Genomic DNA, 15,875 nt, shown 5'->3' with positions numbered 1-15,875 from the left:
CTAGTGGAAGCTATTTTCTCCATTTTCTCACGCTTAGGTCGCGCATATGCTTTTGGTACAACGATAAATAATCAGAATGCTATGAACGCCCTACTAAAAAGGCACATATCTTTGCAAACCTATCAATTCTAATTAACGCGTTCGGTTTGAAATGCGAGGCTCCAAAGCCATGCAGCTTTAATCTGTTATTAGCCCCGAGAAGTTTGAGTGGCGCCCTCTCACGGCCAGCAGAACGTGACGTCACGGCGAGGACGCCCGTGCGCCTGTGTCGACTGCTCCAGCTATACTACTGCTCGAGGAGTACGTTCGCATTCGCTTCTACGTTTTGTTGTTCGTCACTGAAGACCTGATGGACAACGGAGACAGCGGTGATAGAATCTTAGGTAAGCAAAACTACGCTGAATCACGATCACTGCCGCGTTCAAAGCTTAAAAAACGGAGTACATCGAGGCGAGTACACGTGCGCTCGAGCGGTCGCCGCGACGGGCTCCTGCTATGCCGTCTTGCTTCGGAAATGACTATGCCTTCAGCAATGCCTGTTTTCTTCTATGCGCATTTTTGTTTATTCCAGTTATGGATATATGGCAGATATGCGGTTGGGCGGTTTACGGCGCAACATAACATTCTTTGATGTTGCTGTAGCGTCGTGATTGTTGTTGAGAGCGATCACAACAAGCGTGTTTGGCGCGGTGGCACTTGATACGCGGATTTGTTTTGAAAGCAGGCTATTGGTTAAAGCTGGAAGATTAGCCTTGCTTGGCGCGCATTTTTTAGTGTGATCACAAGCATGTACGCTGTACAATTATGCCTAGTTTACTGACTGCAACGTACATGCATGATCGTGTTTCACCAGCAGATGGCCGGAAATTTTATCGGTGCTGCCGTAGAATGATCAGCTTCTCCGGCATTCGTTTCGCCTCTGCGTGCTGCGACGTAACCGCAACGCTGCCTCGGGGATAATATACTAACTTGCAAACGTTGCTCTTTCCAGTCGCCTTGCCACTGAGCAGCATCAACTGCTATGTGGACAAGGCGTGCGAGACCAGTCGCTGCCTCATCGAAGCAGAGGACGTGTTCTATGCAGGCCATGTAGTTGAGTGCTCCGTTGAAGCAGCTGAAAATGGTCGTGTCAGTTTGCTGGCGTTTGTTTTACAAACGACCGCACTCAACAGTGCCCCACACGAAATTAAGATCACCTTGTGCAACTCCGAGGTTTATCGAGCCAGCTGCTCCTGCAAGGCAGGGTATGATCTCCTTCCGGTTGACTGTCGGCTCAAGTTGTAGATGCAGGGAGTGCAGTAAATTTAATATCTGGGTGACAATAGCTAAAGATGACAGCATCCTGCGCTGAGTAATTTTTTTTTATTCATACACCTTGGCTGTTGAAAATGCTCAAAACATTCTTTACGAGTTTCTTCCCTTCAAGTTGCTGATAAACTCAGTTAATGATCCTATCACATTCGCATTTAAACACCTTTTTTAATTGACACAATAGGTGTTCAGACTGAAGTAACTCGAATGTCTTCAAGTGCTGTTCTGGATTTTATTTTACAGGAACTAGAAATGAAATTATATTGTGGCTTGTCTGCTACATATTAATGCAGCAAGAACATTCGACAAACTGTCACTGACTGAGCAGCCACAGAAATGGGGCAAGATGCAGAAGGACCGAATAAAGCAGAAGTATGAACCAAGGGCTATAGTTGACCTTCCATGCGCAAGAAAGGTGTGTGAATAATTCTGCTTTTACAACATAACTTGGAGTAAAAAAACAAAGAATGGAAGGCAAGACTGTGGCCCTGAGAGGAAGGCCGCAGCTGACTGGTGCATTATGTTAGAGTAGTGAAATTTTCAGCAGTTTGCTTAATGCTTTTGCACTAAAAGCCCTCATAGCGCTCTAATTCCTGTGTTCAGTTCCCAAAACGATGACAAGCACACGTTATTTTCTTTTTATCAATAGTAAAAACCAGTGTCAGAAGTACCATGTGATAAGTTTCGGGAATATCAGCTGTCATACCTCCGTTTTATAAGACTGCTTCAAATACACGGCATTTGACTCTAAATATAAGTTAGTACTCTCGTATTTACTGAAACGTTGCTTCCTTATGTATCACTTCAAGGTAACTCTCAAAGAGGTGAAATAGAAATGGTGAGATGTAGCTGGCTAATGGCGCCAAGTTGTGTGTTTTCATCAAGTGCACATTTTTCACCCTGGACCTTTACATCAATTTCTTCTTGTTTCCCAGGCAAATATCAAAGAGCCTGCTGAACCTAGCGGTAACATCCTTGAAAGGCTCCTAAAGAATTTGGGCAATCAGTCTGCAGCAAAAATGCATTCGGAGAGCGCCATTGAAACAGGTATTGATACAAGCTTATTTTAGATATTGGCTGGCCATATCAGTGCAGTATACATAGCAGCCGAGCCTATTATTATGAAATGAATCCGTGCAGTGAAAAGTTGCAGTACATAATACCGTTATGCTGGCATTCATTCATGTACATGGTGGTGAATCCCATGTTACTCTGCTACATCAAAATTTATTGGTGTTAGTTGTGCAACAGCTGTGAAAAAGAAGGCTACTTGATCAGGTCACTGCATGGTATATTTGCTGATGGGCAACACTGTCAGTGCTAGAATGTCTCCTACACGATTAAAGTAAATATGAACTTCACCTAATGAATGGAATTGGGACCTTTGCATGGAAGAAAGGTACTCTTTTGTACGACTACCTACATTGCAGTTCGCTACAGCTCATGTAATGTTTTCAACAAGGAGCATGCAGTAGTGACACTGCAGTACTGATTGAGATATGACGACACATTTCGGAAACAACCAAGCTATCCAGCATGATGCGATATTGAGTCACTGAAGTTTCAGTAGGTGGTCTATGAAGATACTTGGCCACCCTTAAATACATATAACTGTGAGGTTGTCCAGGGCTTTAGCCTTTGGTATCTGTCACTCTCAGAACGGATACCTATATACTTATGAGCTTCCAGCAATAGTTGTCTGCCTTACTATAAGGCCATGTATTAGGGTATGGGTACTAGGCACAAAATACCAGCAATTTTCCAGGATGTCCATATGGATCTCATTGTATTATGTTGTTCTGTTGGAGCCGTTCTTGTCCGGCCTTTTAGAGTCAGTAAACCTCTGGTGATGTAGACCTCTAATTTTGTGTGGTCTGCTTTCTCTGCAGCTGTAGCAGACTGTGATGCACAACCCCACCCCTGTGAGCGTGAAGCTAGGGAAATCGCTCTCATGGGTACCATTCACGAGCTAAGAAGGTTCCTTGGGAACTGTGGCCTAAGAAAGCTGCTCGAACACTTAAGCAATGCAAGAAGCCGCGAAGATATTGCTGCGATTGAAGAGTCAACACGAAACCAAGCGAAATCTGGCCTCTGGTGGCACCACAGGGCTGGCATGATTACTGCCTCCATCGCCTACAGTGTCTTCACAAGGGTGAAGACACTGCGGACGAAGATGGGCCCACATGACCTGAGACCTTTACTAAAAAAAGGTCATGCGGCAAACCAACGTCTGCAAAGCAGCAATGCGCAGAGGAAGCATGATGGAAGAAAGCGCCAAAAAGTGCTATGCCCAACAGGAGCAGTCGCAACACACGGAATTAATTGTAAGGGAGTGTGGACTTTTTGTCAAGGATGGACGACCTTACATTGGTGCAAGTCCAGATGGAATAGTACAATGTCAGTGCTGCCCCAAGCGTGTGCTTGAAGTGAAGTGCCCAGAGTCATTGGAAAGGTTTGTGGTGGAGAACACCGAGAAAAATGACAAAGGTTGAAGCGTGCAAGCACGTACTTTTGCCAAATACAAGTGCAAATGGGCTTGGCAGGACTGAAGCAAGGGAGCTATTTGTCTTTTTGAATGAGGAAAACACGTGCATACCTGTGTCATTCGATGAGGAATATTTCAGGGATGTGGTTGAGCGGTCCTCATATTTTTTCGAAGAGTATGTGCTCCCACATATTCTGTGTGATGAGGCTTCCCATTCTGCCACTTGAAAACAAAGCTTGTAGCTACAATGTAGCACCTACTCTAAGCATTTATAAAAGATCTTTTGGGGATGATTATTTTTATATTTTTTAGCAGAAAGTGTTATGTGCAATTGATAAATGTAGAAATCAAGCATTTTGTACCTGTAATATGCCTTCCAGCTGTTTATTGCTATTCTGCACTTTTTATTGTACATGTGTTATACACACATTGTGATACATCTGTGATATAACACAAAACAAAGTGAACAAGAGTCGAGGGGAAGCATCAGTCAGCTAGCCAATGTTTCGATAAGGGGACTTGCCGAAACCAAGCCCTCTTGTGAAATCATTGGTTAGCGGACTGAAGCTCCCCCTCAATTCCTGTTCACTTTGTTATGTGTTGTCAAGAGTCCCATCTTCCTGCCCTCTATCAACCGTGGATCTGTGATATAACTGTTTTTTTGAGGAAGTAATAAACTCGGGGGGGGGGGGGGGGGGTAGGGGGGAGGTTGAAGGTTTTACTGATTACATACTGTTCTGAATGTTACAAATGAAGATGATGTGATAGTAATACATCTTTTACAACACACATGAAACATACAACATTCATCTGCTTACTCCATGCACTCAAGCTCAGTCATCTACGACCTCAAGAGGAACTTGTTGTCCTTAAACAAAGGCTTCGATAGGTTCACTGTGCCAGAAATTACGACGAGAATGTTGTCTATGTATGGCAGAAGATCAAGATCGAACTGATTTCTCAAAATACGAAAGAGTTTCAATCTTTGAATGGCTCTTTCTACATGTACACGAGCACTTGCGATGGACTGATTTTTTCTTGCCTCCTCTGTTGTCAGCTGTTTTTCCCTAAGAAAGGGAGGTCTGATCATCTTGACATTTTTTTCTCTGCAGAGTTCACTGATGAGAAATCCTTTATCCACCATGACGCTGTCAACATGTGGCATACACTTGTCAAGCACTTTGCAGTGTTTTGTGATATATGTATCCGATGCTTTCCCACCATATGCTGGGCTTATATAGCTAATTAGACCCCCTGGAGTCCCGCTCACCAGCACCTTTGCAGTGTAGGTACGTTTGTAATGGCTGTATGTTAGCAGGCGAGAGGTGAGGTCTTTTGGCCGCTCAATTTCTATTTCTGTACAGTCGAGCACCATTCTAGTGTCCTTGTACTCCTTGAAATAAGTTGTGAGGCAGCTGACCACGCAGGCCTTTTCTGGCCAAAATACTGCGTGCTTTAAAATGCTGGCCAGGATCACAATGGACTCTCTGAACAAGTTAGACGCAGTTGTGCGGTGAACTTGAAACAGCACAGCCAGCAGTGAAAAAGTCAGATCATGATACAACTTCATGAATGTTAATAGGACAGCATCATCATTACTTATACAGAAGCTGCGGTTTGTCTGCAAGACACGTGCTTCTGTGAACAATTCCGTGATGTTGTAAAACAACTCAAAGCATCCTATCCCTGTGAGCACAAGCAAGCCATTTTCATCTGAAATTTTCGAAATAGTAATGAGCTGTTCACGTTTTAAACTGCCATTTGTTGTGTTAACTTGGATTCCAGCATCTTTGCAAAGCTTCTGCACCTCCACGGTAACCTCTGGAAGAAAAAATACAAGCAATGTAAAAAACCAGCCGCATGTGAAAAACGAAAGTATTCAGTACCTTCTGAACTTGCTGCGTGATGGTCCAGACTCTGTGTCGGAATTGCTAAAGAATTGAAAGAAAAATACACAGCAGACTTAATTTGTGTCATCTAATATACTCTGTGCATGTACAGATGTACAGGGATGTTACTAAATTTCCACACGTATTGAAAACTATTTTTTTTTTGCAGAATACTGAATACTCCAAAGAACTTATTGAGTGTAACGTGATGAGGACAAAGAAAGTGCTCTTGTTTTAAACAAGCTACATCTTTCGGTGCCTTTTTTTCTCGGGCCAGAAGGCAGTTCTCAGTAATAACTGAGGTAGCTTCGATCAGATGTCATTTTCTGCTAGGTGGGGTGATGCGAGTGGGGAGAAGATTTTTCTTGTGTAGTTACTGAGGTAATAATACCTGTTACTTTATATGTTGTACCAAGCGGTCACTCATCCCAGCTGTCAGTGGCGTAAGATTACTTTGGGGCAGCATCGCGTTGCTTTGATCAACACCAATGGTGAGGAGCGAAAGCTGACCATTTATAATGGTTTGCGCCTAGGCATTTTCGTGCAGTACTGTTTCATGGATAGCGCTAAGCACAATGCAGTTCTTTTTTTAGCAAAAGGAGGTTCCTGCATTTTCTATATGCCCTACAGCAAGCTCAGCCATAGCAACATGAATCTTCACATGGGTGTGATGGATTGTAAACTTACCGTCACACTCCATTTGTACCACCTCCTCGTCTGATCGTGCAACAGATTCCATTGTAACGGCGGTCGAACTTTCACTGCTGGTCCCGTTTTCGTGTGTTGCCAATGTGTCAGTGCGTGTGCAGAGCTGAAACGATCTTGCGGGAGCACCTCTGTCACCTGGAATTTTAATCAAAGTGATACGGGAAATCGCGTAAATAAACACCACTGCAACAATGAAGATCTAGTTAGCACATTCCGGGCATTCTCTCAGAAGAAAATAGCGCTGACCAGGTGCACATCTCGGGGGTACTCTTAAAGCGCAGCACAAGTCGGGCGCGCAGCCAAGGCAGGGCCCCACGGGGCTCGCCCCAAAGCTCGCGCGCCGCATCCCGAGAAATATCTATCTACGCGGTGCCTGGTAGAACTGGCGTATTTTACAGACAGGTAACGGCGCTTTGCATGTTATATCAAATCTTTCTCTATGATTGAGCACGAGAACAGCTCGCTCGTGAGTAGTATGACACGCGACTAGAAGAATCGCCACGGCTGAACCATCTCAGTCGTTTGGCTACCGCAGAAGCCAAGTTCTGTCACTTCGCGTGGTTTAAATAAACGCCTGAACATTCAATGACGAAAAATAGAGCGAAGGACAGTTAGAAGAAGATGTGACTGACTTACGCTGCCGCCTCGTCAATCCCAGGTGCGATCGGTTTGCATCACTTGGACGCACGGGAAGATTGACGGATGGGATAGCTTCCGACGCCAGCTTCCTGTACTTGTAACCTGATAATTATAAAGAGACTCGCTGACAACCAGCCCGGAAAAGCTTAGTAGAGGACTTACCTAGTATCTTGTAAACAGGGTAGACAAAGTCTTCCTCTTTGAAATGCTTGCTGCACACAACAGCCGACGCTGACGGTTGCTTCCCCATTTTCAATTTAATCATCCAAGCCTTCTTCATTTTTGACGACTTCGGGTAGAAGTGAAAGTTAACACCGGCTTCTTTACGTGATTTGCACTGCGGCACTAAGCAGTAAGTCACCATGACTGCGAATTAGCGCGCGAAAACGAACGAAAACAGTCAGCACGCCAGCAACCAGGCTGACGGAGTCCTTGCCGTGACGTCACACTGCGGCGATCGCAGCGGCGCCAGTGTTCGTTCTCGGGGCTAATAGCTAGTGAGATTAAGAAGAGGAATCACGCGATGATTGATGTTAACTGTGTCCCTCTTTTACGTTTCACTCGTTTTGTATTTTTCTCTTCGTGGTCAGATGTATTAACGACGAATCCGAAAAGATTGCCGACAAAGAAGAGCTTTTATTGTGGGTTATCAGGTACGCCATGATAAGGGCCGGGTGAGTACAAATTGCCTGGAGGCATTTTTGTTACGAGTTCTGCACGCAATGCTCTCTGGCGTCTAAGTTGACCCAAAAGCTGCTTTCATGGACGCCATTGGGCGTTTCTTATGCTTCGCCCTTATTATATACATTATTCATTTACCAGTGCCCGCGTACAACTATCACTTCGTGAATCATGCAGGGCATCAACACTACGGAAAAATATACATTCAGTTTTGAATCTGATGTGTGGATTATACCACGGAAGTTCTTTTATGAGTGAAGCATTTAATTGGTTCCTTCATTCTCCTAGCATTATTTCATCCCTTTTAACGCTGAGCCGTGTTGATGATCATTTCATCGTTTTAGAAATTTAAACGTTTCGCGGTTACTGAATATAAAACTGAAGATTATATGTTTCTTTTTGCCTTGTCCAGCCGACGTTGCATTTTGAATGACAGTTGGCATTCCAAGAGACCTGAACATACTGAAACGTTTCCTGTCGACTGCTTGCAGCGCTCCAGAAACATGGCCAACCTATTAAGTCTGATCGTCTTCGGGGCAGCTTTTATAGGTACGAATTCTAGTTGACAGTACAACCTCACTACACTGTTTTAAAAATCAAATCATCATGCGAAATATTTTCATAAGAGAAAGAATTTCCTCAATAAGGAGCAACTCCGGAAAGATCGCTAACGACGGTTACCAGAATATTGCAAAAGTTTACACCCGGAAGCAGATAACATTGATTCGTCCCTCCGCAGGTAGCAAGCCTTCACTGTCGATCTGTGGGTTCTTAAGGATGCATTACTCACAGTTTTAACTCGACGGTATGCAAGAAAATTGTTTTATGCTGCGGGAAAGGGAGAGTAGAACGAACAGCAGAACATCTAGGTCAAGCGAAGGCAGGACATACTAAAAACAAAATGCCGCCAGTGACATGTGCTGGGAGTACTTTTTTACTTGCTACGTGGGTGCTAACTGAATCTTCATAGAAAGAATTAATTTTTTCACGGAATGTATTAGCCCGATCAGAGTATGAGATCCAGAAATAGAGCAGAGGGATTGTGAGCCAGTTGCAAAGAAAGAATATTGTCACCCTGAAGTGGAACAAAAATTTCAGAAGGTGGTTCTGGTCAATGTACAGAAATATCAACTTGACGTTAGCCAGTATAGTTTTCTCGCCCCAGCTGTGGGCTATCGCGATCTGCACGCAACAATCATCCATTTAAAAGTTTAATCCTTTCCCTTCTGTTGCATATTTTTTCCCAACGGCCGTTATTACCGGTGCTTATGCGAGTCTACCTCCTGGAATCCGTTTTGGTCGGAGCATTCTTGGTGGCGCCCCAGAGAAGAGAATCAAAGATAGCCACCCATGAAGGCAATTCTGTTCACGGCGCTAGAGCGCATTTTTGATAGAATGTGGGAAGCCACGGCTACTGGAATAAACAAGACAATAAAGAGCACTAATCAGGGCTTCAATTGCATTTCGTGCCTGCTTGGACCCAACTTCATGATCATCTATGCTTGAATGCTATGGTTTATGGTTTATGCATAAACCATCAGCTATGCTTTATGCTTGAATGTGTGATACTGACACGAGTTAACTGCTTGGAGACATGAATATAAAGCCCTCTCCGGTCAGCTATGAATACAAAAAAATGTCCTCCCGCACCAGATCTGCCCGAATTGTCAAAATCAAGCCCTGCCTTAGCCCGAGATACGAACCCCTGGCCCGACGCAGCTCAGGCCCACCGCCTCAAGCAAGGGTCAGGCACTGCCCCCTGCAGTGTCCCTCTACTCAGCCTCGGCCAGGCCCGCTCAGCTCGACGTGAGGCGCAGTCGGGCTCAGTCTTGGCTCCCACAAGAGCTCAAGGGCTAAACTGCTTAATGACACAAAGTGGTATCGTGCTACACAATTGAGGAAGTGGCCTGTAAATGTCCTGGAATCAAAATAAAGTTTGAAATAACTGGCGTAGCAAACTCGGAAGGAATGTGATATGACGCAAGCTAACCTCGTTAGCATCTCTAATTTTGAGATGTTCTCTATCAGTTGCCGAAATTGCGAAAGCCAAATGAGCACAGTTGCATACATGCGCTTATAAAATTGTATCACCTGTAGATTTTTAATCACTTTTTTTGCTCAGTATTTCATATTTTATTAAGTACTTTATCGTTGGCTCAATTCCAGGCCGCATGGGAGAAGATTTTACGAAGAGGAAAGCAAAAGTGCCTCTTTTTTTCTTTTTAGGGTACCCGAAGTGCCATAAACGAATATGCTCTCCTGGCTTTGCGGGTTGCCACTTGAATTCTGATTAAGATAAAAAATCTTTCACTATGCGTCTTGCTGCGTATAGCCATGAAATGCCTGCATTGTAAGATCATAGCTAATGACGAACAACCACGTGCCCAAGGACAAGTGTTCTCTTCACCTATCAGATTGACTTTTGACACTGACCACTGACATCGCCTGATGTGCCACCATGCAATGACGGGGCGATGACGTCAATGAATCTTCGCTATAAATTCCTCTGGCTTTGCTTTCGCATGTCTACTAGGTGCTGCCATGTTAAACCTCGGACAATTTTTTCTTTCTAAGTCCTTATCTTGCATCGCTTGTCGCGGTGAAGTCTGCCCGCCCGATGTTGCTTGCTGAAAGATGTGTGATTTACGCTGCCTAAACTCAATGAACAAATGTGCTTAGCCTTATTCCGCGTCAAGGAAGAACCAGTAATCATCATTTTTTCTTAATGTAGAGGAAACACTTTAGCGCCGGCAGTAGTTCATATTCGAGAATCATATTCGAAAAAAGAACCATTCTTTGCATTTTCCGCGCGTGAAGACAATGCGACAATACCGATCCGAAGTTAAAAATTGGACCGATGATGAGAAAATGTGATGCGTACAGCGGGTGCAAACATCATAATTTTTCCCGGCTGCTTTGAGATGAAAGCATTTTCAAATGATACTTCTCGTTCCCCAACTGGCGTCGAACAGCTAGTTGCTTCGCTTGGGGACCTCGATTTGCGGCATCATATCTTCTTCGGCCAATCTTCTAACGAGCCTGATGACGTCGTCACCTCTGTTGTCTTTGCCGTCCGGTGGGACGAGCACGCCAATGATCGTCTTCGTCTTCATTGGCGGCTCACATCGTTTCTCGCTGAAATCCTTTAGCTCGGCCCGCGTGGCGGGAGCTAAGAGCCGGAAGCGAAGAGGCTCAATTCCACTTGGCTCGAAATGTTTTACGTTAATAAAATTCGAGGGTCGCGTTAGTGCCTGGCCCGCCCTAATTCGCAGAAAAGTAGCTCTACCAAACCTACCTTCAAGCAACCGAGTCATTACATTAAAAATGCACCTTTTGAGCGCTGACTTCTCAGGTCAGTCATGGACTGCGCAAATATCGATTATTTATTTCTGTATTTATTTATTGAAATATCGTAAAAGTACACCGGTGAGGGTATTACATAAGGGGGACACACGAAACACTTTGAAAACACTTTCCTTAAAAGTAAAGGTGCAGAAAAGCGAGAAACAAGAAATGGAGACACCATTTCTTGAAGTACAGTAAAACAACAACTACAACACTAGAGCGCAAATAGAAAAGCATAAAATTTAAACAGCTGAAATTAAGAATACAAAAACAACGAAGAATAGAAAAAAAATCTGAGAGAAAGTAGTGCTATTCGAGTAGTGGTATCCGAGTGATATGCATGTTTTATTTCATTTATATTGGACTGTGAGATGCTGATCGCGTTAAGAAGGTTTAAAATGTACAAGCACAAATGTTTTGCCTTGATTAAAGAAAACATTACGCGTACTGCTTGATTAAAGTATTTTTGTTTTGAGCAGATTCAAGAATTTTTTTCACTAACACGTTACCACACAAAGAAAAAAAAAGTGTGGACTAGTAAATGCAGCCTACAAGTTCCGACCTCTCTATGGTAGCATGTCAGGTTAGACATTTATAAAGGAGCGTTTTTAGACAGAGTAGTGCATTACACGCAGAAACTGTTGCGCAGAAGAAAAGCACCTTAGCTTCTTTGAAAGCTGACGTGGTGTTTTTTACGCAAAATTTGGTCTTTACATCCCTTTCCAGCCTGTGCGGCAGTATGTGGCATGCTTTGAGCGAGAGGCACGATCTTATAATTTTCGATGCTTCCTGGAGTTCCTCTTTCGAGGAGCTCCCTTTGCTGTGTGCCTCTATAATGATGAAATCAGTTCAGTTGCGCAAGGGCAGCTTGGCAAAAGTGCGTTCAGCGAAACATTTTCATACACGCGAGATTTTCTCGAGCATTGCCGGGAGCCCAACACGACTCCATGGAAAAGCTTGAACACAAAATATCGCAGGTGAGTACCCCGGGCATTCTCCAACGAATCACACAATGTCCGCATATCAAGCGGACGCTAAAACTGGAATACGACGGCTGCAGTCAGTGTTGCAACTAAAACATACTTCCAAGAAAAAACGAGCAGCGGGGAGCGTACAATGGTCACAGATTGAGCACTGCATAAGTGCAACTGGCTACACTCTGGTAATATGCTTTAATGGGCAAAGTACAATTCAGGGGGTCTTGCTTTAGGAAGAGCTCATGTGATTGTCTGAGTCCAGTCTGGTGTACAGATTACGCTTGCTCGGACCGCTGTGGTGTGCACAAGAGAGCGCATCAAACCGGTCTGGCGCACCTCCTTGTTATCCCCAGAATGTCTGGGGACCGCAACAAACTGGAAAGCGGCCGACGTGCTGCCCATACTACGCATTCTGTAGCCGTGTAATTTGTGGTAGAACATATGAAATCATCAAACAGTGGTGATGTTAGAGAACTTAGGTCACATGGTAGATCAATAACGAGAAACAAGCAAATTGCACAGGCCCCCAACGACTACTCGCAAACTGTTTTCTCATCTAGCACTGAAAATAAACTGGCATCGTGGCATGGCCGTGTCCGGAGAAAAGAAAATCCTGGTGGCTGAGCCAATGCTGAGCGTTTGGACCTCTAAGGCCCTTCGGTTGAGGCTATGCACCACTTTAACACCACCTTCCCGTAGACGGCACCTCCGGCCTGACCCCACCGGGGGACATCGGCACTCGCCTTTTCCTATCGTCCCATCTATCTTTCACTTTCCTATCTTCTCTCTGAGAACTTTCCTTTCTCCGGCTCTCTTCTTACATTTTTTCACTTTTCATAAGCGTGTAGCGTTAACCTTGTGTGGTGTAACTACCCTTACTTGCCCATATTTGGTTATAGCAGTGGTGTACAGCTGGCGTGGGCAGGACTTGTTTTGTAAGTTCCTGTCTCGTCCACTTTTTGGGCTCCATGGTGGGTGGCTGGCACCATGGCCGAATAACTTATGTTTTTATGGCTAACTCATTCCATTGTAGTGATCGCCCTCTAAAAAGAGGGCGGACTGATGTGGCCTCCAAATTCATCAATAAAAAGAAAGTAACTTCCCAAAGTGCCGTATTGTTCATAGTTAGCAAAAATAAAAGCCGGCTAGAACGATATCCCCCTTTGTAGCGCTAAAAGTTCTGACAGATTCCTTGGGCTATAAGTACAAAGTGACCAAATTGGCCAGCGGCGACCTCCTGCTAGAATTTATGGATATAATTCAGATCACAAAGCTTGCATACATCGAAACCTTTTGTGATATCGCTCTTTCCGTAAGACCACACTGGTCTTTGAACACAGTACGTGGTGTCATCTCTGACAACGACTTTCTCGAGAGAACAGATTAGGAAATGCTTGAAGGATTTTCCGATCAGAACGTGACAAATGTACACAGAATCAAAGTCCGAAAGTAAAACAAAGAGGTTCCGACGAAATACTCAGTCTTGACCTTTGCCACCAGCACCCTGCCCGAGTCAATCGAGGTATGGTACGCAAAAATCTCTGTGCGCCCTTATATACCTAACCCTAAACGCTGCTTCAAATGCCAGAAGTTTGGCCATGGCTCCCAAAGCTGCCGCAACCGTGACACCTGTGCCAAACGTGCCTCAAATAACAACAAATCCGACCACTGCGAGGGCGCGCCAAGCTATGCAAACTGCCACACCGCTTAGTCAAGGTCTTGTCCCGGCTGGAAGAAAGAAAAGCAAATAATAACCATAAGGACAAAAGAAAATATAACTTTCAAAGAAGCAAGAAAGACGTAGGCAACTGCACAGGGCACTTTCTTTTTTTCACGCCTCACACGAAATTCGCCGATGTGGTCCTCGGCACCTGCCCAGCTCACACCTAGTGAGGCTTAAGCAAGGCATTCGCGCCTCCGGCAGTTGCAGCGAGAGCTGCTATGCCACCGCCGAAAAAGGGCCCGCCGGCCACCAAGTCGCCAGCCCGCAAGGTTTCCCTTCATTATGGAGAAGCCCGCTACTGCCCTGCCCGCGGGCGGTCTGCGTAATTACAACGCCTCCAGTAACGCGATGGACACAAGACAGACCTCGCCTCCGCCACAGCGGAGGCGGAGCTCGCTGGAACGAAAAAAAAGATAAAATTCCATTAACGGGCCCCGAACAAAGAGGGACCTAATGTTCTGAGTACATCACTTTAAAATAATCATGGCGTTTCTTATCCACGGGAACTGCCGTGGAATACTAAAAAACTATTGTGACGCAAGAGACCTCCTAAATTCAATATCTCCCTTAGCACTTTGTCTGCAGGAATCCCACTTGGGACATTTACACAAAAATATATTTAATAAATATAAAGCCTTCCGCTGTGACCTTGAGCAGGCAATTAGGCTCTCTGATGGTGTTGCTATCGTAGTCCAGAACGGTGTCGCAACCCACGAAATTGAGCTCCAAACAAAATACGAACCAGTCGCAGTCACTGTGCTTACTTTTAAAACAATTACAATATGCACAGTATATATTCAACCACACCTCACAGTAACACTCCATAACCTAAAAAACACTTCTTAATCAACTACTAGAGGCACATCTGGCAATAGGCGATTTTAATGCCCACTCTTTGTTTTGGGGAAGCAAACAGACTGGCACTAGAGGTCGTGAAACAACGTTTTTTGCTATGCAACAACGTTTGCCTGCTCAATAGAGGCAAACCCACATATTGCTGTCCATCATCAGGAAAAATGAGCTCCATAAATTTTTTTTTCACCTTTCCATCCGTTTTTACCGATCTTAAGTGGGATGTTCTTGACAACCTGTACGGAAGTGATCACCTTTCTGCTGTGATTAACATTTCATTACCAGCATCCATCATTCCAACTAAAGCACGCTGTCGGAAGCTGCACTTAGCGGACTGGCCACTGTTTCGCGGAAAGGCCAGTCTGGAGAAAATATTTTCGGATAATCATAGTATTACCGAACTAAATGAAATTTTTACAACATGTATCATTACGGCTGCACGTCTAGCTATTCTAAAATCACCAGGAATTGTATAACCAAAATTGCAGAGAAGCAAAAAGGAAAGAAAACAAAGCCTGGAGAATTTTTCGAAGGTATTCTACATGCGCAAATATCATAGATTTTAAAAAGCGGGGGCAGAAACATGGCACATGCGTCGAAATGCAGAAAAAACTTCCTGGAAAACCTATGTGTCGTCCATAAATAGTTCAACTATATCAAAACAATGTAGGATCAAGTAGGTAATCCCAATGGCAGCTTCTCCCCATTCACAATTCCTTTCTCTGCTACCCCTAGTAGCCAAACCGGTATTGAGGAACAGGCAGACATAATAGAAGATTTCTCTACTATTTCCAGTTCCTCACATCACAGACAGTCATTTTTGAAATATAAGAACACAGCTGAAAAACAAAGACTGCTGACAAGTTGCAGTACAAATGAACATTATATTAATTTAATTACACTGCAGGAAATTCGTAGAGTGCTGTCGGCCGGCAAAAAGATGGCACCAGGCCCAGGTGAAATCCATTATGAAATGCTTGCTCACCTCTCTGAAGATGCTGTAGAAGCTCTTCTTAAATTCTTCAGTAAAATATGGCTTTGTGGAAAAATGCCAGAGGCATATAAAAAGGCCGTGATTGTGCCATTTCTGAAATCAGGAAAACCGCCATCCTCGACTGGCAGTTACAGGCTAATACTACTTACGAGTTGTCTTGCTAAATGCTTTGAAAGTGTGCTTAAGATTAGGTTAATGTTCATCCTTCAATGTGGATTTAAAAAAGCATGTTTTACAAATGGCCACCTCGTACGTCTTGAAAACACAGTCC

General features: G+C 44.3%; 2 protein-coding genes and 1 pseudogene across 3 annotated transcripts; 1 reads left to right on the top strand and 2 right to left on the bottom strand.

Annotated features, from left to right (window-relative positions):
• The first annotated feature begins 888 nt into the window (after positions 1–888).
• LOC149339525 (uncharacterized) lies at positions 889–4,023 on the top strand (annotated as a pseudogene).
• Positions 4,024–4,637: 614 nt separating this feature from the next.
• On the bottom strand, positions 4,638–5,499 carry LOC149339524 (uncharacterized). The gene has a single exon (XM_089550498.1). It carries the CDS (start codon positions 5,364–5,366, stop codon positions 4,638–4,640), a length of 729 nt encoding a protein of 242 aa, XP_089406624.1. The 5' UTR covers positions 5,367–5,499.
• Positions 5,414–7,396, bottom strand: LOC149339523 (uncharacterized). 2 transcript variants are annotated; one of them, XM_089550499.1, is made up of 3 exons: positions 7,195–7,396; positions 6,373–6,528; positions 5,414–5,727 (listed from the first exon to the last, which is right to left on the bottom strand). In XM_089550499.1, the coding sequence occupies exons 1-3, from the start codon at positions 7,394–7,396 to the stop codon at positions 5,546–5,548; spliced, it is 540 nt and encodes a 179-aa protein (XP_089406625.1). In that variant the 3' UTR covers positions 5,414–5,545. The 2 variants fall into 2 exon arrangements, 1 of the variants encoding a protein (XP_089406625.1); XR_016283810.1 differs by lacking the exons at positions 5,414–5,727; positions 6,373–6,528 and adding an exon at positions 7,034–7,134 and having other exon boundaries at positions 7,195–7,333.
• Positions 7,397–15,875: the final 8,479 nt, after the last annotated feature.

This window comes from Amblyomma mixtum, chromosome 6 (assembly GCF_055824585.1).
Source record: "Amblyomma mixtum isolate Tamu chromosome 6, ASM5582458v1, whole genome shotgun sequence".
NCBI lineage: Eukaryota > Metazoa > Arthropoda > Arachnida > Ixodida > Ixodidae > Amblyomma > Amblyomma mixtum.
The sequence above is the reverse complement of the archived record's forward strand: the minus strand, read 5'-3'. Positions and strand labels throughout refer to the sequence as shown.

What these genes read in the sequence shown, in the direction of transcription:
- LOC149339524 (XM_089550498.1), bottom strand. Translation starts at nt 5,366, where the DNA reads ATGAAGTTGTATCATGATCTGACTTTTTCACTGCTGGCTGTGCTGTTT.
- LOC149339523 (XM_089550499.1), bottom strand. Translation starts at nt 7,396, where the DNA reads ATGGTGACTTACTGCTTAGTGCCGCAGTGCAAATCACGTAAAGAAGCC. An exon ending in CCCTGTTTACAAGATACTAG is followed by an intron (nt 6,529 to 7,194) that starts GTAAGTCCTCTA and finishes TTAAAATTCCAG; the next exon opens with GTGACAGAGGTGCTCCCGCA. An exon ending in GGTACAAATGGAGTGTGACG is followed by an intron (nt 5,728 to 6,372) that starts GTAAGTTTACAA and finishes TCAATTCTTTAG; the next exon opens with CAATTCCGACACAGAGTCTG.